At 48.1% G+C, this 26,516-nt stretch overlaps 1 protein-coding gene across 1 annotated transcript in view; it reads left to right on the top strand.

The window, feature by feature from the left end:
- Nucleotides 1-26,516, top strand: part of LOC119386459 (chitinase-like protein 4) — a 553,828-nt gene that overhangs the window by 92,933 nt on the left and 434,379 nt on the right. The window contains exon 3 of the mRNA XM_037653744.2: nt 210-436. Coding sequence (XP_037509672.2) covers nt 210-436 — 227 coding nt within the window. The remainder of the gene's footprint in view (nt 1-209; nt 437-26,516) is intronic.

Raw genomic sequence — 26,516 nt, 5'->3', positions numbered from 1 at the left:
ATATGTGGTAAACCACAAAAAGATGTGCGCTCTCTGTGATTATGAAACAATTTGTCTCTCGCATGCAATAAAGAGCATGGTATAAAGTACAGAATAACCTAGGTCATTCATCGAATGCATATTGTAGTGATGGCTTTGAGCAACCTATGAACTGCAGTTATCGATACCCATGCTGCATTTGTCACTTCTATGTGGCCCCTGTCACGCAGACCGCAGGCACCGGTACTACGAGATGAAACGGGTGTGCTACTATCTGCTTCCGCGTGGAAGTGGCGCCACTGAATGGTCATCGGAGCTGAACCCTGATGTGATCGACGACACACTGTGCACGCACGTTTTGGTCGGCGCGCTGGCAGTGTCGGCTCAGGGACGCCTGGTGACGGTGCTGCCAAAGCACGAGGAGCTCATCAGCAAGATAGCGCGAACAAAGCTCAAGGTAAGAGCCATACTACTTCGATAACGCTGGAGAGCCGGTATTAAGAAAAAAAGAATTGGAGCGCTGCTGGAACTACGTCGCGCAAGGCTACGTCACAGCAGAGCTGGAGGGCACCAGCTGGCCCTGGCTTGGCTAGGCTTTTACCCTGTCTCTTTCCCACCCCTTGCTACACTATTCTATACATGGCTATGCTTGCTCTTTTTTATCTTTTTTTGTGTCTTTCTACATCTTTCAGCTAACGAGGTAATACGTGGGCGGCAAACACCGATTAAGTCTTCTGTACAGACGTAACCAATTAATGAAAGAGACAGAAATGAACCGTCAGGACTAAGTAATAGTAATATCTGGGGTTTAACGTCCCAAAACCACGATATGATTATGAGAGATGCCGTAGTAGAGGGCTGCGGAAATTTGGACCACCTGGGGTTCTTTAACGTGCACCTAAATCCAAGTACACGGGCCTCAAACATTTTCGCCTCCATCGAAAATGTAGCCGCCGCGGCCGGGATTCGGCCCCGTGACCTTCGGGTCAGCAGTCGAGCGCCATAACCACTAGGCCACCGTGGCGGGGCAAAAAAACCGTCAGGATTAGCAGAACACAGTACAGAGGGAGGTGATGACAGCACAAGCGCTTACTTCCAACTAATCATTTATTCGTCCGCCTCGGTGGTATAGTGGGTACGGTGCTCGACTGCTGACCCGAAAGTCACGGGTTCGATCTCATCCGCGGCGGTCGCATTTCGATGGAGGCGAAATGCTAGAGGCCCGTGTAGTGCGCGATATCAGTGCACGTTAACGAACGTCAGACGGCCGAAATTTCCGCAGCCTTTCGCGGCGGTGTCCCTCATAATCATATCGTGCTTTTGGGACGTAAAACCCCAGATAATATTATTAACCATTTATTCACAAAACTGCATAATATAAACGCTTTCTTTGAAGACGCCATAAGACTGAAATGCCGACATGAGGTGAATATGCGCAAAACTGTGTTTCTTCAGATGAGAAAATTATGGAATGTTGGTGACGCACGACTGACCACCCTTTCTAGTCAAATCAGCTTGAAATATCTCCCTGTCATCTTGACTCATATTTCTCGCTACTACCCTGCACAAGGTATACAACGCTTTACATGGCTTCCCGTTCTTAAATCCGCACCCTAGACAATGCATGGAAAGATTACTTTCTCGATAGTTCCCCACCTTCCTCTTGTGTTCTATAAGTCCTTGAATCAGACTCCTACCTGTCTGGCCGATGTAGCTGAAACCGCATAAGGGGCATTAATATTCGCAATGCCCACGAACTATAGGTGGCGCGCTGTGTGATTCAAGATGGCGCCCTGAGGAGGGTCAACCCATTTGTCAGCATAGGAACAGATAAGACATGCGGAAGTACGGCCCGTGCCACTTTGACCGGATGTGGTCATGAGCTGCATTGAAATGGATATGAGAACAAAATAATTTCCTAAACGATGGAAAGAGTAAAATGCTCGCCACCTAATCATTTGCCGCGGTGTGAGAGGTTATATTTCGGCTCCGTTACCGTGCATCAACGATGCTTTGCGAAATCCTGTGCGTGCTACAGAAAACTGCATGAACTAGAATTGACGTATGAAGCGAACGTCACTACGAGGTAGTACGTATCGAGGCTGCCTGACGGATTTGCCGCAGTAGAAGGCCGCTAGTGAGTGGCGCCATCGCTGCTGCACGGGACCACATTTTTACCGTGTTGATGGTTTCCGAACATATTGCCACGCCCGCTTGTTGTTTTATTTTGATGTTTTTGGGTTTGACCCGCAAGGACGGTTAGCAACGCTCGACGCTGACCGCGCTGCAGTGTTCGAGAAGCTTCGCGATTGTTGTAGATCACTTCGTTAAGAAAATAGCGCAGGACGCGAACAGTGTAGATTATTCCAGAGCTTGCGCGACCACCAGTGATAAGACTAGAAAGTTCGATGCGTGATGTATAAAAGACGGCTCGTCCCAGCCATGAGCAGATTATCGACGGCCGACGTCCAGTTCGCCGCTATCAGTATACAGCATGTATTGCTGTAGTTTGAGTTTCATTTCCGGGCCACAAGTTCGGCCAAATAAATAGTTTCATCTTGAACACGCCGGCTGTTGCCTTCGTCGACGTCACGACCACGTGACAATATTACCCCGTTACGCTGAATTACTTCTTCAACGGAACGCACGAATTCGACATCCCAATCAGTAGCGCTTGTGTCACAGTCATGCTCAGACTCTACCCGTGCGAAATTCACTTCTTTCGGATACTGCAATTTGTTTAGCACGATGAAATCATAAACATAAAAAAGAATGCACATTTACACTTTTCGCAACGTCGAAGAATTTGAGGTTGCGAAAATTCAACGAACAACAATACCGTTCGGAAGGTACCGGTGAAGAACAGGTGAAGTTAGCAGAGAGGCGTGGATCGTGGCTGTAACTGCACGTTTCATTCTTAAAAAGACAGGGCGTGCAAACACGGACACAAGAAAGAAGTCAGGACACCACAATGGCCATACAAGTGTGGTGTATAAGGTCCCTTTCAGCTGCGGCCGCTTCTACGTAGGACAGACGGGCCGATGCATTTGCCAGAGCTTGTTGGAACAGAAGAGGTAACAGGAGGCTCACCTTCTAATCTATCTTTACATTATCTAGATTGTAAGGGCACGCCAAAATTCGATGAATGCGCAGTTTTGTACCGCCATCGAAGTGAAGAAACGCGCTTGATGCTTTAAGCATGGCATATCGAGAATAGTGGTAGCGCATGCCTGAGCGAACCGTCGATTAACTCGCATAAGATGAAATCAAATGCCTTAAAGGGGCCCTGCGACACTTTTCCAACTGCCTTATTTAGCACCGCAAATGCGTGTATTATGAATGCCGAGACGAACGCAAAAAGAATTATGCAAATTGGTGCAAGAAAAGTGATGTTATTTGTCCTCAAAGTTCAAAACTCAAAACTCAAGCAGACGACGACGAGAAACGTTTTTTAGGGGCGAAGCTCCTTATAGCATCACCTGGTCGGTCGTCGCTCCATCCGGCGTTCCCCCGCCGTCGCGTCTCCCGTACCATTCAATAGATGGCGCTGTCCCATAGAGATGCATGCAAACTGCAGTTGGGTGACGATATACTAGATGGCGCTGTCCCATAGAGATGTCTGCAATATGGCGGTTGGGTGAATGCACGCTAGATGGCGTTATAGGTGCCGCTGCTCTCAGATTGGCTGCTGCGCCCGTTATCTCTCATTCTCCTTGATCGTCGCCGTACGTAGAGGAGTGCGCTTGCCGGATCGTGCTCCTTGGCGGACCATGGACGACGAGGAGCGCCGGGTGCGGAAGGCCGCTGCGTCTCGTGCTCGTCGGCAGGATCCCGAGGTGCGAGCTCGAGAGGCTGCCGCCAAGCGAGCGCAGCAGTAATCAAGGCGGCGTATCGCTTTGATTACTGCTGGGCGAAACCACTGAACATTTCACGGTGTAACCATGATTGCTTCAGGAGCTTCGCCCAAGGCCTTCATCATTCACCCGTGGATATGCTGTAATTTCTTTCGCTTTTCACTCTCCAGCTGACGTCAAAAGCCCGTTCCACTCACCGCGCGCGTCTTATAAAGACATACCGGAAATGTCACCTCATGGTGGCCTTCACGCAGTACCTTGCTGCCGCTCTTTTTGACGGCGTTGTTACCATGGTTACGACAAACCACGTGCGTCAGCTAGCGGACGCTCCTATGGTTTGTCGTGCAGTGCGCACAATGAGTCTGGAAGACCTAACAGACCTCGAGCGCGAGCTCTTGCGACGCAGCGATGGCTTGCATGTCGTGCACGCCATTGCAAATTGAAAGTGCGTCACTGAGCCCCGCGCAACGCGAGGATGGCTCCGAGGGCCCACACGAAACGCTAACGCCCGATGACATGGAAGGCGTCGGCCGGTAAGCGTTTAGATTTCTTTTTTCGTTGACGCCGACAACGCTCTTTGCGATGCCTGTTGTTACGAGGAGACGCTACACCACGTCCTGCGCGACTGTCCGGCATATAATGTTCAGAGACAGTCACTGGCAGGGGCGTAGCCAGAAATTTTTTTCGGGGGGGGGGGGTTCAACCATACTTTATATACATCAGTTAGAAGCAGGAATGATTTGTTTCTGAGAAAGCATAAAAAGGTGCTTTGTTCCTTTTAGGGCTCCATAATATGGCCTAGCTACCACTTTATGAATATTACTTAGTACTTGCCGCATCAAGCCAATCAAAACGCATGGCCTTTGTCGTCACTGTCACATGACGAAACGTCAATTCCCATAACAAAAAACCCGCACTTCCCCGAAGGGGAGTATGAGGAAGTGCGAAGCACGGGGTGATGTTATGAGGGGGCGCGCGCGACTAAACTGCAGAGCCGAGCGAAGGAGACGGCAGCGAGAGAGCACGCGCCAGCCGACCCACGGAGGTCTGGCCGTTTTTAAGTGCAAAGCACTTTTACTGGTGATGATGATCTGTCTTCCGAACTCGTTCCAAAGAACCCGCAACGCGTTCAACTTGTTGGCGGCGTTGCGCACGCCCGAGATGGGGCTCAGGTTGTTGTCGAACCACAGTCGATCGCACACCGCGCAGCTATATCCGAAGCTGCGGTCCAGGAAGTCTCGCTTGAAGCGCGCGTCCGGCCGATCGAATTCGAGGGCCCGCGCTCGCTCACGCATCGCGCGTCCCCGCGCCAGATCGGCTTCGGGGTGCTCGGCTCGCTTCGCACGCTTTCGTTCGGCGTCTCGCCGCCGGCCTTCATCACCACAGGCAATGCGCGGGGCGCGCGCAGCCACGGAGCGGAGGGCGCAGTCACGTGGGGCGTGACGTCGCTGCGCCGTTGCTACAGACGCTCCTCTCCGCTCTTCGCGCCGTTGCTATGGGACGGCGGATTCAGGGTCGCTTATAAAGTGCATTCGCACTTAAAACAGCCGATGTGTGTCACTGTAGTCGGAAATCAAGGTAGTTTATCAGGTAAAATGAAATTATAACGGCTTTGTTTGGGGCGTTGCCACTTGCGCAACGATGTCGGCGCAATCCACAGTACCTGAACAAGCGTTGAAAACGACATGCTCATTATGTGTCGCAGGGCCCCTTTAACAATTATCTTCCACGTAGACCTCCACGCGTGCCGGATTGATTGGTTCGCCTGTTGCATGTGCATGCGCAGATAAACTTTCGTGCCTTCGTTCTTTTCCGCCGTTGTGCGTCTCTTCAGTTAGTCGGCGTTCGTGGTGTCCTGATTCTTTCTTGTGTCCGTGTTTGCACGCCCTGTCTTTTTAGAATAGATACTTACGAACTAGCTCAGCTCTCTGTTATTCTAAGCTGCACGTTTGATTGCTCTATTAATTTCGCTTCCGCTGGTCGAGCTCGAGCGTATTGGCGGCATGCGGCACTCCATAATAGAGAGTTTGAGAATTGGGGCCCGAAGAAGCTTGGGGCCCCATGATGTTTTCGAGGCACCAGGGCGCACGCGCAGAACCCAAGCCACTGTTGGGCTCTTGCGCTCGTGTTGACCCAAAACCGAAAAACATTGGCCGCGTATCTGCGTGCTACGCTCTAAATGTCGTCGAAAGACGATAGTGTTCTGCCGACCATTTTTTACGCCGGCCGTTTCTGCGCCGTTTCAGAGCAGCCTAAGAAACACTAGCATTTTCAGCGCAGCCTAACAAACACTAGGCTCTTTAGAATTACGTATCTATGTATTTTCTGGTAAAGGAACACCCTACCTAATACTTACATATTGATGTTGCGCCTCAGATCTGCGTTATATTTGATCGACAATGTTCACAAGTATGAACGCGGCTACCAGTTCAAGATGGCTGGGCGTTCAGCTAGTGCTTAAAATTTGGCCGGGTGGCGGAATCGTGCGACAGACACACCAAAATATCTGCGTTTAGGTATCCCAAGAAAGACTATCGTCTTTAAAATCGAAAGCTAGCGTGGGTCCCCAAGGCGCCTTGGGTCGCTATCGAGACGACGCAGCGCGGGCGGCGAAGCTCTATCACCCGCGTCTCGCGTGATTTTAAGTTCGCCAAGTGCGGCGCCCCGTGCATCTGACCCAAGGCGGCATGCGTTTGACGCAGTTCTCATATGCCGTATTCGACAAATCGCCCCAGTGCGCACCGGTGCGATTTCATGAAGATGCCAATAGCAACAGCAGCGTAGCCAGTGTCCTGGGTCCCCAATTCTCAAACTCTTTAATAGAGTTTGAGAATTGGAGACCCAAGACGCTGGGCCCCCAAGCTATACCCAAGCTGCGTTGGGCAGCCTGCTCTTGCGTTCAGATGATCAGCAGAGTTTGAGAATTGGGCCAACGCAGGCTACGTTGGGTCAAGCGTACGGAGCGCCACGGTTGACGAAACTAAAATCATGCGAGACGCGGGCCATACTGCGCCGTGGCCCGCGCTGCGTCTGTGTCTTCTCGCTGGTAACCCAAGAACCTTGGGGACCCACGCTAATTTTCGATTTTCGCGTCTTGGGTCAACGCCAGCGCAAGAACCCAACAGTGGCTTGGGTTCTGCGCATGCGTCCTGGCAGCTCGCAAGCTTCTTAGGTCCCCAAGCTCCTTGGGGTCCCAATTCTTTCTGATATCCACAATAAGTTGCGCTGTATACAGTGCACAAAAAGTACACCATCTCCCACTAAAGGGAACCATGTGGGGATACGAAGCAGCGCACGGGTCGACTTAAAGGGACACTGAAGCACTTTTTAAAAAAATGACTTTGGAATGTGTAATCATAGTTTGATCCTTGCTGAATACGAAAACCAATGTAAGAGTTCAGAGAAGTGAGCGCAAATGGCATTTCTTGGCAAAAAAAGAGCGGCTGCAGCCGCAGGGCTTTTTGAACTGCTGAGTGAAGGCGGTGACGTCAACTTCGGTATGCCGCGTCATCGGCGCCATCAGCTCTGTAAAAGCATGGCCTTTGCGATGAGTTCCACCAACGCGCGCAGCCAGAAGTAGTCACGGAGGCCACGGCTCCGCCAAAACCACGGTGGCAGAATAAAACAGGTGGCCCATCGAGCGCCGCGAGCGCGTCGCCGTACTGCTCGAGTTGCTCGCGGCCGCCGCTAGGTTCGCGACGAGTTTTTGGGCCGAAAGACGCGCATTGCAAGCTCTCGCTGGGCTGTAAAAACCGGTTTTGCTAGCTAACTTTGTGGCTTTAAACGGTTGTTTGTGCTTTTACTAGCTTGTAGTGGCTGTCTGCCAGCTTCAACCGCAAAGTGAGAGCGCCAGGCTTTATGAAGCTTAAAATTTTTTAATCGGCGCGGGTAGTCCCGATATGACTGTCACAGGGTGCCGATTGCAAGAGACGCGCGCGTATTTTTTCTTTTTTTCGAAAGCGTGCAAAATTCTACCGGCGAGTGTATAGAGTAAAAAAAAAACATTTGATTTTCACGCTATCGTATGTATGTAGGAGGACAGTAGCTGGCGGTCTTTCCGTGGAATTGCATTTCTCCACAACTGCAGTCGCTTTTCGTCTTTCGGCGCGGAGAGAAGACACAGCTTTTCTTTGCACGTTTTGTAGCCAGATTTGCAATTTCGAGCGAAGCATTTTCGTCCCATGGTGGCCGCCGCATCAGCGGCACAGATCGAGCCACCGTGGTTTCAGCCGTGGTTCCAGCTTACAAAGTGAGCGGAAACACCGATGCGGTCGCGCGCGTCGGTTTGACAGAGCGCAGCAAACGCGACGCATCAGAGCGGATCTCAAGCCGTGGGATCACCTAATCACGACCACAGTGATCTGGCCGTGATCATGACTCGAAGGCTGATTGCGACTTTGCGACGCTGGTTGCGTCGCATAGGGACGCTCTTGCTCTTCGGACGCTTGCACCCACGGACGCCTCCGCATTTATCGAAGATGACGAAGCAGAAAGGAAGAGGCGCGGCTGCAACGCTGGTTGCGTTGCATGCTTTCATTAGTGGCGCGTCCGTTCTAAGTGACGGCAACTCTTCAGTGTTGCTCTAGGCCTCTCTGGTGTGATAAATACACCGCGGATCTCTTTCTCAAAAGTTAAAGATGTAAATTGCAGTTTAAATGCTCGCGACGCACACTGGCCACATGCTTTCAAATGCGCCGGAGCGGAGATATCGGCCCAGAGTATACCTGCTGCCACCTTGACGAAAAGCAGCGGCAACTCGAGCACCTCCGTGACACGCGCGGCGCATTGGCGTAGAGGCGCGTCGGACCACCTGTTATTCTACCACCGTGGCCAAAACTACCGACGATGACGTAGTTCCGGTCACGCCCACACTTTCGGCGCGTTCGCGTGGGCGGAGCAAGACGAACTTTTCTTTCGCGTGTTTTAAAGCTCCTGCTGCTGCAACAGCGAAAAAAATTACGCCATCGTCGACAATAATGTTGGTCCTTGTTAACAACAAAGTTTTACCGAATTGTAAAACCACTTCAGCATCCCTTTAAGGTTCTGTTCATCACGGGCACCTTGCCCGATGTTAACGCGTCCTTGCAAGTGGAGCACACCATGAATTCAATGTAGTTGCTGTTACTCGTCCCGAACGCTTGTTGGCGCACGCCACGCGGGTTCATGGCGCGTCTGCAGAATCTCGTTCCCCGACGCCATCACGTGATTGCTGGGAGAGTGTAAGGGTGAGAGGCCACAGCGTCTTACCCAGCCCGTTGCACAGGCCTGAACGCGCTAGCGCGTGGCAGCGCGTTCTGTCTAGGATACAACGCGTTGGTTCATCGCGCGTTTTACGTGCTCTGCACGTATCATCATCAAGGCGGTCGAAGAACAAGAGGAAGAAGACTTCCCCTTGGCGCGAGCGCGCGCTGAGTATGTTTCAGATGGCTATGCTAGATGGTAAAATGCGGACGGTCGCCAATGGTCGGACACTGCCCCGAGCAAAAGCTGCTTCGCATCTAAAAAAACTATGCTTATGTTTTGATCTCACTGAATGATATTATACATTAAGTACAATCAAAGTGACTTACGAGCGTGAAAACATATTAACGGACGAGGGGACGTGAGTTGGCAGCTGATCGTTCATCGTCGCTGTCACTGTCGGTGTTTTCACAGCCTTCTACGCCCAGTGAAAAATCCTCGTCGTCAAGATAGGTTTGTTTCAAGATCACTGCTGAAAGCTATCTGAAGAATTTTCCCTGCCGAAAGACTTCGACCACTCCGCGTCACCAGGTTTACAATTTGGGAAACGTCTGGGCTCGGAGAACATCTCGCTCTCACAACTTTCAACAAGAAAATCGCTTGAAGTGTGCTACCTATCAACAAACGTACAAAAGGAAACGGCACAACGGTGGCTATGAAAGCAACACCCGGGCCCGATAAGTCTCAAGTTCTAGAGACCGACGCAGAGGGCGAAAAAATCAACCCCGGCGCGTTCCGGCTTTAAACACCGGGAGTAGATCTACTAACCTATGCGTTAGGATGGCAAGGGCGGCGCCATTCGCTCTATTGCGCTCATAGGGTTTCCTCAAGTTAACTAGAGGCGACTCTGGCACTGCGATCGTTCAGACACCATGGGAATGATGGGTAGTACACGGATTCGCCTCGTCTTCGTGCTTGCGGGCTTCGAACGCATTTGTGGCTTTGTTTATTGTTGTGTTTTGGTGCTCTTTCGGATAAAAGAATAGAGTGTTGTAAACTTCGTGACCAGATTTGAATTGGTGAGCTTAAAGGGACACTAAAGGCAAATATTAAGTCGACGTTGATTGTTGAAATAGCGGTCCAGAAACCTCGTAGTGCTGCTTTTGTGCCAAGGAAGTGCTTATTTTGAAAGAAAATCACGTTTTTAGTGGTCCGCATCGCGTTAGCGCGCTTCAAATCTCCCGCCTGAAAATACGACTTTCATACGTCACTGCTGCCATGCCCAACGTTGCCCGCTTTTACTGCGCGGCCGCCGACACTAGTAGCAGCCGAGCGGAAGTAGCGGGACCCACAGTAGCAACAACGGCGCTGCGGCAAAGACTTGCTCGGATGGGCACATTCAAAGCCTTCACCAAGTTGCGGTTGGTCTCGTAATCCTCAGTACGAAAGTGCAGCGAGCACACACGCAGAGGTTTGACTGTTTAGCACACTGGTGCAATGGCATGACACTAAGCCACTTCGAGCGTAAGGGTTCATTCCGTGGCACCCAGTGAAAAGAGACACCTGTTTCCTTGCTGCAGCACTGGCGTTGTGCACCATTCGGGCATCCGGCAATATCACACGCATGCGGCATTTTGTCGAACTTTCTGTCAGAGCGACTTTCACGAGCGCGCAAAACACGCACGGCAGTACGCGATCCCGAAACTACCACTGAGATGGGCGAGGCGCAGTTCGGCGAAAACGGAACCTTCGAACCACGCGCGCCGTTCCCCATGGCAACGCCACGGAGGTTTTGTTTTCCATGAATCAAGCGGAAACGAACAAACAGCATTTTATTACGTCTTTTGATGCTCGGAATGTTTTTTTTTTACTGCTGCTAGTTTGAATACTAGTGATTTATTGTAGGCCGACTTCCATACGTCATCGGGATCACTTCGAAAATGTCCCACTCGTGGCGCTCATCATGTGATACATTAAGCTTAATTTCTCGGTAAGTAGGGCACTGCTGTTGATAATATTGCCGTTTTAGAAGTTGTCATACATTGGGCTTTCACTCTGACATAAATTGTTATTTGCCTTTAGTGTCCCTTTAAAGAAGTTAAAGTGGTGAAGTGGAGCTGCTGACTTTCACTGAACTTCGTCTTTCGACAAAGCGGATGCAGGCGACGCGGAGCCAAACGGAGCCGAAAGAACGAAGTTTAGACAAATCCGTGTACTACCCATAATTCCCATGCTGGCTGAAGCGCCATGCGTTGCAGCTCCCACAGACACAAGCACCAGGGTTCCCTCTAGTAAGTATTGTAGGGAACTCTATGATTGCGCTTTCATGTAGGGGCGCCCTCGTCGGGGCCAAATTTCAATTAAAAAATATTCTTCAAATAACCGAAGAACACTACTTTTTGTAATGATATACGTAATAAAAGAAATTGTTGTTTACATTAAGCGGTTTTGCCTTGCTATGTACCGCGTTATCAATCTTTTGTAATTGTCTTTGCTCCAGCTGACTTGTAGTTGTCAGAAGCCTATCGACATCATTATCTTTTCAATATGTACGGCGGCTAACGCTAGGGAGAGGAGAAACATCTGGCGTCTTTCGTTTAGCAGCTGCCGTCTTTTCGTTTTGCTTTAGAAACATCTGGCGTCTTTTCGTTTTGCTTTTAGAAAACATCTGGCGTCTTAGAATAACAGAGAGCTGAGCTAGTTGGTAAGTATCATTCTAAAAAGACAGGGCGTGCAAACACGGACACAAGAAAGAAGTCAGGACACCACAAACGCCGACTAACAACTGAAGAGACGCACAACGGCTGAAAAGAAAGAAGGCACGAAAACTTATCTGCGCATGCCCATGCAACAGGCGAACCTACTAATCCGGCACGCGTGGCGGTCTACGTGGAAGATAACTGTTAAGGCATTTGATTTCATCTTTATGCAAGTGAATCGGCGGTTGGCTCACGCATGCGCTACCACTATTCTCGATATGCCATGCTTCAATCATCAGGCGCGTTTCTTCATTTCTATGACGGTACAACACTGCGCATTCATCGAATTTTGGCGTGCACTTACAATCTCGACAATGTAAAGATAGATTAGAAGGTGAGCCTCCTGTTAGCGATCTCTTGTGTTCCAACAATCTCTGGTTAATGCATCGGCCCGTTTGTCCTACGTAGAAGCGACCGCAGCTGAAAGGGACCTTATACACCACACTCGTACGGCAATCAGTGAATTTGTTGGTGTGTTTTACGAAACAAATATTGGTCCGCTTCTTGTCTTTTACTCGCTCATTCTTCCTCTGCACAGCGGCACAAATCTTACCTAGCTTATTGGCCGCCGTGAAAACAACATTAACGCCGTATCTACTTCCTACTTTCTTTAGCCTGTGAGATACGCAATGAATGTACGGTATACCTACGACACGTTTCTTCCTATCGCTTTCTGCAACCATGCTTGGACTTAACACAATAGACTTCTTTAAACGTTCAGCAACCGTGGCCACTGCATCACGAGGATACCCTACATCTAAAAGACGCGTAACCTGCGCGTTAAAGCTATCACTCAATTTGTGCTCACACGACTTGGTGATCTGGCGTCTTTCGTTGGTTTACTTCATCAATCAACGGCGTTTTGAACAAAATTTTTATTGTTTAATCACGCACAGGAGAAATCTCACCAGGCACTACCTTGGAGGTAAACAATGGCTGCTAATGGGAATGAGAGACAGAAGAAGTCGGCTTTTAGCTAACACTTACACTTCTACTTCTACTAACGTTTCCTACTGGAACATGCCAATGGATGCTAATGGGGAATGAGAGACAGAAGAATTCGGCTTTTATTTAACGCGCACGCTGCGAATTTTTTATTGTTCAACAACGCACAGGAGAAATCTCCCACCGGTACCACCTTGGAGGTCAAGATCTGGTACTAGCGTTAAGACTGGTTACGCACTACGACGGGGACGAACGGGTGCCGCTTTAAGGAGCGTCGCCCCTAAAAACATACGAGTTATAGTTCGCCACAGTCGCATTTGAGATACAAGGTTTAGAGGTCTCATTTCTTCACGTTGTCAGTTTAGGTTATCTTTGCTACACATTAGTGCGACAAACGTTTCACATAATTATGAGTGTGCTTTCACTTTAGTGGGATAAAGCAACCGTCATCATACTAAGAAATAGTGATTTGTTTAAGCTGTAGCCTCATCGCCTGACAAGGACACAGCTGTATGCAATAGGAAGGCACCTGCTACATGACACGCCTTGTAAAGAAGCTACCCCGAGTGATACAACATGTATTATAAAGCACGTTTACATATATGTATAACAGACTGCTCCTTACTTGTTCACTATGTTTATATGTTTACTTTTGCAAAATTGCATAATCATTGACTATGCGTATCAATATCTGGTGATGTCATTACTTGTTTTTCCGGGGCTGCCATGCAACGACAGGATGACTACCCCCGAATGTCCACTCTGCAAGTGCGGTGAACCATGTGAACGTCTGCTACGAGAGGTTATCTTGAACCTCACGCTTGCAACGGGGGCGTAGGCAGAAATTTTTTTCGGGGGAGGGGGCACCTCCATGATCTGGATGGGGGCAGGGCTGACAGATGCGGTCGAGTGTCATTTTGTGCTGTGTATACCATGGCAAAAAAATTCGGGGGGGGGGGGGCACGGGCCGGTGTGCCCCCCCCCCCCCTTCACTCTGGCTACGCCAATGGCTTACGATCCTGTATTTGCGAATGGTTTACCAGGCATCTCATGGAGGGGTGCTTACAATCGTCCACAAGCATTGGCTGTCTACTGTGTCATGCAATGTACACTGCAATAGCGTTGAAATTGAACACTACCTCCGTGCATTGGTTACACTAAGTGGCAGTGCTGAGCTCAACGACGCAGGTTTTAATCCCAGCCACGCTGGTCACATTTCAATGGGGGCGAAGTGCAAGGACACTCGTATGCTTAGATTTGCGTCGGAAGTTCAAGGAAAGACAGAAGCTCGAAGACACGAAAAATTTGTGAACATGAGGTGTCGCTGGAGCAAATGTTTCGACAAGCAGTCTTGTCTTCTTCAAGGCTACAACTGCGTTTGTTTTAACCCCATGAAGTCAGAATCAATGTAAAGTTGCCCACTACTGCACAACTCATAAGCATGTCATGGTTTGCATGTGAATCATTAAAAATTATAAATTTAAATGTAAGCATATTCGACACAAATCTGTCTGGCTGGGTAACATTATAAGAATAAAAAGACTCCACCCACGTATAGTGTTAATTTTTTTTTTTAATTTAAAAAGAACTAAGAGACCGAACGGGTCTCGGAACGTAGGGTCAGTTTTTTTAATGATAAATTACATTTCAAAACGAACGTCACGGCAGTGAGGGGAATTGACAGTCTTTCCGATACTTAGTTGTGCCTTGTGAGACAGTTTACAAATTACGCTCAAAACTGTCTTGCCTTAATTGTGTTTAGATCATAGAAGTTTACAAACAGATAGCGAAAGCTTTACAAGGCTGTGCTCAATTACATTAGCCTTTGCACCTATGTTCAGTGGGCTCCTTCAAATTATTTAAAGCTAATAAACAAATTGTAAATGTGACGAGCACGTCTCGTAGCACATCTTCACCATGCATGTTTATTTTGTCGTGATGAGTGAGATTGCGTTAATTGAATATGGAAGTGTTTTTTTGTGTTTTTTTTCATATAGCGGAGAAATGTCCCATTTTTGCTGGAGCACACCTACTTCTACTGTTTGATTAAATTAACATGTCACAGTTATAGCGCCTACCACTATGAAATGCAAGTCTGTGCACTACTGTCACGAAAAAAAACCTTGGAAATCGAAGAGGTAATTTAAAACATGAATGACCTTGACTTATCCACAGCCACACTGCAAGATTTTACGTATTTTAAGCCGGACCTTCTAAAAGTAGTTGGGAGAATACACACTTCATCTTCCAAGCACAAATGTATTGAAAAAGTAAATAGCAAAATAACAAGTATGTAATCTATACATGACCTTTGTTTATCGAGCATTGGCACATGTTCACATCATGCCCTACCAGTTGACTTTGTGAGCGTTTGCTTGCAGTAGAGTACTCAAGTTCTGTTGACATGTCCATGTGATACAGAGATTGTGCTTATGGCTGAGTAGTTGTTTAGAGTTCTGTGCGAGCACCAACAAATATGTACAATGCATGCCTAAAGCTTATTTTCTTAGAATTGTGCTTCTTGAATGTACAAGCACTCACCTTATCGCTCTATTTCTTTAGCATTCATCTTCGCTGCATACTGAGCAGTACGATTACTACTTGCGCCAAGAAATTCTAGCTGTAGAAACTGTGTGACTGAACCATAACGAGGAACAAAACAAGCCTGAAATATTTTCTTCCAGCTATAACCTAAACACATATCACCTATGTAGATGGTCTCACGGCCGACAATGAAAAATTCGTGGCGTGGCTACCGTGTAGACACAACACGATATTGCTTATTTGTGACGCATGCAAGGTTACTTCGCAGGGCGAAAAAGATGCAGAACTGTAAACATCCGCGATTGTTTACGTAAGAAATTTAGCAAAACTACATTGCTGTCACTGCGCCAACTATCAGTCCGCGCAGGGCACGTTTCGTTTCCGATTCCACACCATGCGCTCAATTCAAGATCAACACGACCTGGCAAACGCCGCATAGGTAACGGCAGGATAAGACCCTTGTCCCAAAGCTACGCTGTTAAACTTGGACGCCGCAACACATTGAGAGCAACGTTCTGCGATCTCGGTGTTCAGCAGGGCTGGGCAAAGATACTTTGAAATTGTATCGCGATATGATACAAGATACTACGGCAATGATTGTATCCGATACGATACATTCCAACTGTATCTTGAGATACTTCGCTACATTCGGAAATTTGTTATTATATATCTATTCAATGTAGCACTCAATCCCTATGCACGAAAAGGCTCGCTTGAAAATGTATTAACTGCGACCAATTTTGTTTTATATGAATGAATGTGTATTAGCATCTAAAAAGTTTTCTACTTCTTGCTCAAGGTATATTAGTTTCATTCCGAAACAACTTTTGGCGTTGATTTCGCTGCTTAACATGATAGCACTTTATACTCTTCGATTATAGAGGTTCTTGCTTGTCACTTTGGTAATTGGTGGGAGTCGCTGATCGGTTTGCCGATCAGCTAGCGGGTTGCTATGTAATCATAAGAACTTCAATAAGAAGCCTCCGCACGATGGTGCAAATACCACTGTGGAGTTTCACCTTTCCCGTAAACGTATTACTGTTTTCGCAATAACGAATCACCGGACAGGTGTACGTCACCAAGAACATGTGCCACTCAGAAACGATACAGACGTATTGTACAGTGGCACAAAACGCCACAGGACACCGCCGCTATTCAGACTAATGCCACATATAGCACCGACTACTTGGTGACTAGTAACAGTAATATAATTTAGGGAAGCCTAAACAAGGAAGTTAAATATGTCTAAGTAAAATGGGAAAGCGGTTGCGTATCAAGCACAGCGAATAAGCATAGAAACACGATACAGGCAGCACCCCCAAAACCTAATAATAGTTTTTGCGTTTGACGTCACAAAACCACGATATGATTATACATTTATAATATGTATGTAGACCAGGGGCGTAGCCAGAAATTTTTTTCGGGGGGGGGGGGTTCAACCATACTTTATGTATGTTCGTGCGTGCGTTTGTATGTGTGCGTGTATATATACGCAAGCAAAACTGAAAAATTTTGGGGGGGGGGGGGTTGAACCCCCCCAACCCCCCCCCCCCCCTTGGCTACGCCCCTGATGTAGACAAAATTTTGACCACCTGGGGTTCTAAAACATAAATATAAGCGCACGGGCCTCCAGCATTTTCCCTCCATCGGAATGCGGCCGCCGCGACCTTCGGGTCAGCAGTCAAGTACCATAACCGCTAGACCACCACGGCGGGTAACCCCTAATAGCTATGAGAATTGAATTCAGTGCCTATGGAAAATAGCGTAGAACGGCTCGTTGGGACGCTAATGAGAAAAACAGAGTATTTCCTATAATAATGTTTCTCGAATACCTTTGGTAACATATTTAAAATAGCCCCTAATAATTTGTGGTATTAGAATGGAAACTCAATTTCGCGATTTTACTTAGTAGTAAGCACAATTTTTGTTATTGTATACGCCAGGCGCGCCCAGTTTATATTTATTTGCTCTCAACATCGCGTTTACATAAAAGTAAATTCAAGTGGACTATAAGTACGTAAACAGTAGCAGAAATGACGCTAAAAGCAAGAATAAATCAGAGAGCTTACCTTGGCAGTACCTTAAGAACATATTGCAGTAAGCAGATTAGCAACAAACTCTATGGAATCATATGTAATGTATGGGATGGAAAAGAAAGACGGCTAAGAAACAACTTGTGCTATCAATGAAATTATGATTTTAAAAACTCTGAATAAAAGAAAAAGAGACGTACGCCAAGATAGCGGTTGTTATGTGAATGCTTGTTCTGTTAGATCCAGCATCGGTGCCGGTGGTTCTATAGCTGTTGGAATAATATTTGCATATAAGTTAATCTTAGTGCATGTAAGTCAACTTACACCCACGAGATCCTTCAAATCGCCGATGTGTGAAAGCCACTAGACGCTAAGCAGTCCCCCATGTTCGCATTCTTCAGACTTCGTAACGAAGCACCACGCAAGAAAAACTTCGATAATGACGCTACAGCGGCATCAGAATGTGTGCTAAAGACGCCGCGCGCATTGGAGTACGCGGCAAAGGAGAGCTGCTAATTGCAAATTGTCACGGCACTGTCACAACTAAAAGGAAAAAGCGATAAAACGAAAGGTCGGCTGGGCGTACGTTCGCGCGCTTGTCTATCGAGATGACGCGAGCGCCACCACGTGACTGCTCCACCAATAGGGACGCTAGCAGCTCATCGTCTATCCTCGCTGGAAAACTCTGGTGGAAAGATAAAATAATGTCACGGCGTTCAGCTTTATTCTGGTGACTTAGTGGCAGCAGTATCAGCTTGAGAAGCGGCGTTCAGCCAACGCTTATTGTTTCGCACGGTGGTGATGCGATCGCAGTATCTTGTATCTTAAGATACACGATACATTCTTCAATGTATCAGAAATACAGATACGGATACACGTCTTGGTAGACGTATCGCGATACAGATACAAGATACCCAAAGAGTATCTAAGTTAGTATCTAAGATACATATATCTTCTATACTGCCCAGCACTGGTATTCAGTTATATGCACATATTTGTCAGGTTTCAGACTCATTACACTCGGACGGGTTAAAAGCTTTCGATGTACTATGAATGACTTGTTTTGCTTGGACCTGACTGTATACATTGCTTGTACCAGCTTGGGCTCTGACAATAAACGATGCAAAGCCTACTTGATTGACGTTGCTTTTGCCAGTCGAGGCCAGTATGGAGACCTGCCGACGCACTGCTACACACGCGAGCCGCGATTTAGCAAAAAAGTCAGTTTCGCCGCAAGCGCGAAGCAATGAATGCGAGAGCAAGAAATTGGAATGTCACAGTAAGAACGGCAAGCAGCTAGAAACTTGCGACGCGCTGCTCAAGTACAAATGACGCAGGGCAAGAAAACACACAAGGCAAGTGCGAACTAACAGTCGCAGCTCGACGCTTGAAGCGCGCTGCTCAAACACAAAGGAGGAGGCAGGAAAAGAATGCACACATATACATAGGACGAGCGCCAACTGTTAGAGCTGTTACTTCAACTAACCCCTACTTTGGCTCTTCTAGCTAGCAGATTACCCATTTCGCAAACGCGGCCGCTGCAGCGAGCATTGTGGCCCTCGTGTAGTCCATAGCGCCAACGCAAACATTGCGGTGAAAGAACAAGACGTACAAAACTCCCTTTCAAGAGATAATCGCGCGAGCGCGGTCGACCACGCCCTGCATGTCAAAGTACAAGTTGAAGGCGCACATCCCAACTCCGGTGAAACACTAGACAGTGTTAGAATTTGGGACCCAAGAAATTTGTGAGCCGCCAGGACGCATGGGCAGGACGCAGGCCACTCTCGGACTCTTGCACTCGCGTTGTTTCAAGACCTTGCAGGGCCTTCCTTTGGGCGGCAAACAAAACCGCAGAGCGCACTACCTCAAAAGAAGAAAATAAAGACGGCGCTTGGCAGTAGCGCATGAAGCCACGGCTCGCGTTCCCTGCGGGCGTCGATTCTGGTCACTAAGATAAATCTTGGGCTATATATACTGTGATAACCTATATACTGTAATTATGGTTCAGCCGTCACCCGCGGCATAAGACTACAAGAGCCAAAGCCTTCCCACTAGCTCGCGCCACCACGAGCCATGGGACGCTCTTCTTTTTCCCTGGCCGACTGGCCACCAGTGGCGTAGCGCTAGAGCCCCAAAATGGAAAAGTAGCGTGGGTCGCCAGCAATACGACGTAAACGCAGCGCGAGCAATGATGCAGCATGACCCGCATCACAGATAATTTTAATTTCGCCACGTGTGGCGTCCCGTGCGTTTCACCCAACGCCGCGTGCGTTTGTATTCTGCCGTTAGTATCCTGGAGAACGAATGAGGCATGGCGTAATTGTATAAGGCAGCGAGCTGCGGAGCGAGGGGTCGCAGGTTCGAAACCCCGGTCGGGCGCTTCGGAATTTTTTAAAGACGATAGTCTTTATTGGAATACTAAAACGCAGACATTTTGGTCTGTCTGTGTTTAGCAAAAGTTTATTTCATCGTAGGACGCTACGAACACTTGGGAACAGTGCCCGTACAACAAGAACACTAACATACAAAAATTAGAGCTGTGCACGGGCAATATTTCCGAGCCCGGCCCGGGCCCGCTGACTTCGTCGAAGGCCCGCCCGAGCCCGATGTCAAAGGGCTGGGAGCCCGCCCGGCCCGACGTACGAAAGCACAATGTCGGGCCCGGCACGCCTTTTTGAAGGTTCGCTGCAAAAACAAAACATCGTATTCCGGTAATTTGGCATTTTATTCAGCATATCGAATACGATCAAACGACACACGACGAAGAGTCTCTACTACACAGATTACAATTAAGAAGTAGACGGCCTCATGCCAGCAACAATGGAGTTCGCTCGCCAAAGCCGTCACGTGTATGGGCAAGCGTCAGCTTGCACGAAGGCGATCTACGTCGGGTCGCTCGTCGCTGTCGCGTGCATTTTGACTCATATGGGATTTGGCCTTCAATCTAATAATAATATCTGGGGTTTAACGTCCCAAAACCAAGATATGATTATGAGAGACGCCGTAGTGAAGGGCTCCGGAAATTTCGACCAACTGGGGTTCTTTAACGTGCACTTAAATCTAAGTACACGGGCCTCAAACATTTTCGCCTTCATCGAAAATGCAGCCGCCGCAGCCGGGATTCGATCCCGCGACCTTCGGGTCAGCAGTCGAGCGCCATAACCACTAGACCACCGTGGCGGGGCGCCCTTCAATCTAACGCGAACAGTCGCGTGGCGCCGTCACTAGCTCAAGTGGTGTTACTTCCTTGTTTGTCGGAGTGCAACAGAGCCAGTGCTTTACCCGTGCCCCTTTTGTTTAAAGTAGCGAATGGAAAGGAAAAGCGGTAAACGGCGGTTGCGGAAAAGGCGCTGTATGCGTGCTGGAAAACAATTCTCGCTCATTCTCTATATTTCGGGTTTGAGTCGGGCTTTGCGCCGGGCCTGAGCCCGGCCCGATAAAACTCCAAGTAGCCCGAGCCCGGCCCGGGCCCGAGGTGAAAATACGTCGGCCCGCCCGAGCCCGGCCCGCGGGCCGTGTGGGGCTCAGGCTTTCGGGCTACCCGGAGCCCGTGCACACCTCTAACACAAATGACTAAGCACAATCTACATGAACCGTTTTAACAGAAATGTCCAAGTCCACAGGGTGTCCCTAATGCATGCTACTAAGAACTAGCATACGCACACTTATCACAACATACACAATGTACATGACGATCTATACACACAATATACATGACTTGGTGAACATGCCAGCAAATTAGTGATGCAGAACTATCGGTAAAATGACTATTGATAGTTCTTTGAAACTATAGATAGTGTAAACAAACTATCGATAGTGCAATCGGTAGTAGCATCGCTAATATTACTATAGCCATATTGCTGCCACGCGCGTTAATTGCTTTGTATTGACGTATTCGGCTTTCACCCACAAAGACTGTTAGCAACGTTTGACGCAAACCGCGCCGTAATGTTTGAGAAGCTTCACAATTGTTTGAGATCATTCTGTTAAGATTACGCACCGGACGTGAATAGTCAAGGATATTCGAAAGTTTACGCGAGCACAAGCGATAACGCTGGAAGGTTTGATGATTGAAGTACAAAAGACGACGCGTTCTACCGATGGTCAGATTACTCGACTGCTGACGACTGCTGTGTATCGCTTGTATTTTGAATTTTGATTTTCTGGGCACAAGTTCGCCCAAATGAAGAGCTCCGTATTTCCCAGTCTTGCTGCGGCATTTTTCACCGTCACAACTACGCGACAATACTATCGATAGTGGTGTGAATAATGATGCGGTTGCTGGCCGGCCATATTGCCAAAATATTTGCGATAGCCTACTACCAACTTCGCTTAATTTATGAGCAATTTATGGCAGAGAAATGAATTATTTCCGCAGTGAAAATGGTGGAATATATCCATCAATAAATTCGTTTCCAAAATCAACCGGTTACACATTACAATTACTTTTCTTGCTATTTTTTTATTTTGAAATCATGAAATGCAATATCAATTTCGAGCCGCGCAGTCCCACCACATGTAAAGGCTTCCTTTCCGCTACAGCTGAACTGTTGGACTTTATGAACACGTGTCAGCAAAGCACTCTGGTGAAGAACACAATCATGTCAACTTTTTAGATGCGAAGTATCTTAAGGCGGAGCTCAATCCGGTGGTGGTGGTGGTGGTGGTGGTGGTGGTGTGCGGCGTGCGGCGTGACCACCCTTACTGCGCATGCGCATACCCTCTCCACACACCTCCTCTCCACTCACCCTCTCCCCTTCCCCTTTCCACTTCCCCTCTCTACTTTCCCTTTCCACTTTCCCTCTCCACTTTCTCTCTCCCCTCCCCCACCCCCTCTCCCCTTACCCTCTCCACTTTCCCTCTCCCATACCCCTCTCCCCTCCCCCTTTCCACTCTTCCTCTGAAACGCGGGCTAGACATGCCGAAATTCTCTCCTGCGCAACGCCGCGATGAGCTCGAGCGCATGCGCGTCCCCTCCCCTTCTCCCTCCTCTCCTACGCTGCCCCCTCTCGCCCGCCTGTCGACCGCGTTCCCCGCTCGCCCTGTGAGAATTAACGGCCAGGCTAGACGGAAGATACGACGCGCGTAGCGTCCCTCTTCGCGTTCCACGACGCGAGGTCGGTAGCATGCCCAACGAACGCCAACGGAACGCGATCGTGCAAGTGCTCCGGCTTAGCATCGCCTCATGGTCCCCTTTAGCGGGAGATGGTGTAATTTTTGTTCTTCAGCCTGCTCCTCCGGCTCCACTATGTACGACACGCGCGCGGGGAACCAAGTTTATTCTGCAGTTAGTCGGCGCTGTTTATTTTATACTATCGATAGTTTTATCGAATTTTTTACTGTCGATAGCGCTATCGATAGTATTTTTCACCATCGATAGTTCGATAGTGACTCAGCTATTGAGATTATCGATATTACCATCGATAGTCCTGCATCACTACAGCAAATACGTAGAACAGATGGTATGGCACATGTAATTTAAATAATTTACAGTGTTATTATGAAATATATATATATATATATATATATATATATATATATATATATATATATATATATATATATATATATATATATATATATATATATATATATATATATACAAGAGCATACACGCCTACGGGGACATGCACACACAGATATGAAAAATACGAACCGATTATATGCATTAATATCCACTGTGTGATAACCTGGCTACAAGAACCAGGTCAGTTGAAAAACTAGCCGCACACGTCCATTAACTACCGACAGGTAGCGGCACGACCACTGCCGTAGAAATTCCTCTTCCCCAAGGAAAAACAATTCCTCCGACAAAAAGGACAGCAGTTCGGAGTACAATCGTTCCAGAATCGGAAACAGCACGACGACGGTGACCCGCCGCAACAGCCTCGCACCTGTTACGCCACAAAAAAAAAAGCCCTCGCAGCAATTAGGAGGCGTGCAAAGCGACCACGCAAGCAACGACCAGATATGACAAAACGATTAACTCCTAGGAGACGGAAACCAGTGTTAACGGCTCTCCAAAATGCTCTTGGAATTACACATTGCTGCATCACATGCTGGTTGGACTCCTGTAGCGGACAGTTAGGACAAGTGCAAGATGGGACCATGCCCCACCTCTCCAACCTGTCTCGTGTTGGGAGTGCTCTCCATCCCAGACGCCACATGAAGTCACAGAGATGACCAGGTAGAAAGGATGCCGTTATCGCGCTCGACGAGACACGACTGGAGCGTGCTAGACGAGCTGGCGAAACCAGAGGGAGCAGCAGGGCCGCCGTTGTATCTACAACATGGTTTTCTAGAATGTTTACATCAGTGCAAACCTGTTGCGCGATGCGATAAAATGCTATGGCCGTGGAATAAAGTGCAGGCATGTTAAGTGCTTCCGGCGCAGAGTTAAGCCGTGCTCCCGGTAACAAATAGCGTATACTAATAGCAAATAGCCTAACTACGCGTTCTAAGGCAATCCGATCTCGCTTCATACAGTAAAGCGCTCGCCCTTGAATTATCGTGAAATGCCTCCCTTCTTATTTCAATTTTGCCCTTTCGGTAGTTCCTCAAAGCCGGTTTTTACAGCGAAAGCTGTTATGAGATCATTTCAGCGGCCGTTTTTGGCGCCGTAGTTGTCCGCCGCCGGTGTCCGTAACCGCTATCGCTCGAAATAAGAAAAAAAACGAAATAAGAAAAAAATTCCAGGTTCGAACCTGGGCCCTCTGCGTGGGAGCCCAGTATTCAACCTCTGAGCCATGCCGGTGCTTAAAACCGCTTTACAAAAAGGTCCTATACAGGCTTCATGTCGGGAAGGAACCACATTGCCATGTGTAATATAGCGTGGTAGAAGAGTAAAATAAGCACCAAGCGTCGCACAACGCGAATTCTGCAACCAGGAGTCACACAATGCGAATTGCGCAACGAGTAGGTTGTTGAATGCTTCCAACCCATTACAAAGGGCTCCGCCATAATTCTTCATTGTCATCAGGCACAGCATCAACAAAGTGCGCATGATGCCTTACATGCGTTTAGCAGGTACCACGGCTCTCCGTAGAATTACGAAAAATGGCATAGTGCCTGCTTCAATACCTCTTAAAAAATTACAATGATTTATAGCGTAGTGGGTTCCTCGCAAGTGCACTTGTATTGGTTGCCAAGGAAGCCCATAAGCGCATGATCCATTTCCTCGGGGTCTAAGTAAAGTTCTTCGCCCCCCCCCCCCCACCTCTCTCTCTCCCACGTCAACGTATGTTATACAGCATGGCGGGAGAGGGAAATAGCGACCGGGCGTCACCCAATGCAAATTACATAACTGGTGGGCCGTTTACAACCCATTACAATGGGCTGAGCCACAATTCTTCATTGTCATCAGTCGTCGCATCAACAGAGTGCACATAAAGCCTTACAGACGTGTAGCTGGTGCCTCGCTTCCCCGCAGAATGTTGAATAATGACTCAGTAGGTGCTTCCCAACTTCACAAAAATTGTAATTTATGGCGTAGTGGGTACCTTGCTAGTGTAGTTGTATTAGTACCTCCAAGAGAGCTTACAACGGGCTCTAGAAACGCCGCTCTTCCAGCTTTCGCTGTGGCTGTGCTGCGGTTTCAGCGCAGGCTTAGCAATTTTTTTCTCCATAGCTGCCGTCCAGTAAATCCTCGCCGCCTCTCTGACTTTTCGCTTAACGCTCATTGTTGACATATTGCTTACAGTACCAGCCGTGTACTACTAGTAAACCTCCTAGTTGTTTTTTCTTCACTGTGTGTCCACGCTCTTCCTATACAAATAACGGAACACCTTCTCTGGCCATCTACTCTCCTTCATATTAATTAGCCTCACTTAGAACCTTATTTTGCTGTGAGCTTCCCTCGCCTCAAAACCTCCTATCCCATATCGCCCTTTACAGCCTCATTTGTCGTTTTTCCGTCAGCACGCAACGCGACGCGTCCCACAGTCGTTTGATTTACAACCATTCTTGATTGCACCTGTGCCCTCATGCGCACCACTGAGTTCCCAAAAGTAAGCCCCGGAACCTATACACCTTTCCACAGACCTCGAAGCACCTCGTACCTATTGTATGCCCACAAAGCGCTGTGCTTCATTACAGCAGCATTCCTCTTTCCTTTTGCTGCCGAGGCTTTTTCCTGCACCTTTATGTATCTATCACTCTCATTTAAGTACTTGTATTCGCTTACCCTCCGTATTTCTTGGCCTTGTATTGACACTGCCTGATCACAGGGATCATTGAATACCATCAATCCACATTTCGTTATACTAAATCCTATTCCAAGAGCTTCACCTCCGTTCCGCATATATCCGCGAGCCGCTGTATATCATCTCGACTGTCCGCAAATAAGACAGTATCGTCCGCATAAAATAAACCTGGAAGCTTCTGCTCAATGATCACGCCGCCCAGTTTGTGTGACAGATTAAAATCAATGTTGCTACCTTCTAGCACTTTTTCCATACTCACAATGTACAGCTTGCAAACAGTGGGGACAAAGGACATCCCTGTCTCAGCCCCTTGCTAATATCAACGTTCCTTTTGCTACATATTCATTGCCATTCCATGCAAACTGTATTTTGGACAGATAACAACTAGTGCCCCTGGCGGCCGTGGCGCGAAGCTAGCGCGTTTTCAATGGAACGAGCGGGTTTTTCGCGAATGTGGAATGTTGGGCTAATGTTGAAAAACGCAGACCCCAGAGCGCTTCCGGGAACAGAAACGCTCGAGAAAACTGCAGCGATCATTTTTAGTAAGTTGCGATTTTTTTCCGTGAGCAGTTAAAGATCGTACAGGGGAGACTATGGAAACGACGAAAATTTTGGCCTGTTTTTTGAGACAAAAACGCTCACTCTGATGAAACTAAGCAGGCTATATTAATGGTCAGGAAATGTGATGTAGTCCTGATACCCAGCTTTCGTTTGAAGCCATTCTCAACTTGCCGCAATTGGGGTAACATTGTTCCCCAACTCGTTTTCTAAAACATTGCCCTTCAAATGCGTGTGGTATATTGGTAAACCCTTGCGTATCACAAGTAAAACGTCGGCGATTGTGGCCGAGTGGGGTTCACTCTGGGGGGCTTGGTCTGTGTCATTTGTGTGTGCGTCCGTTAGTTAAGCGGTTCATATTCTTTCGAAATAATCGAGACCCGTTCATACGCACTGTTATACAGCTTAGGCGTAGGAGGGTGTTGCCGGAATTGGTGGTGGCATCTCGCAACATAAAAAGAA

Source organism: Rhipicephalus sanguineus, chromosome 3 (assembly GCF_013339695.2).
Source record: "Rhipicephalus sanguineus isolate Rsan-2018 chromosome 3, BIME_Rsan_1.4, whole genome shotgun sequence".
NCBI lineage: Eukaryota > Metazoa > Arthropoda > Arachnida > Ixodida > Ixodidae > Rhipicephalus > Rhipicephalus sanguineus.
The sequence above is the reverse complement of the archived record's forward strand: the minus strand, read 5'-3'. Positions and strand labels throughout refer to the sequence as shown.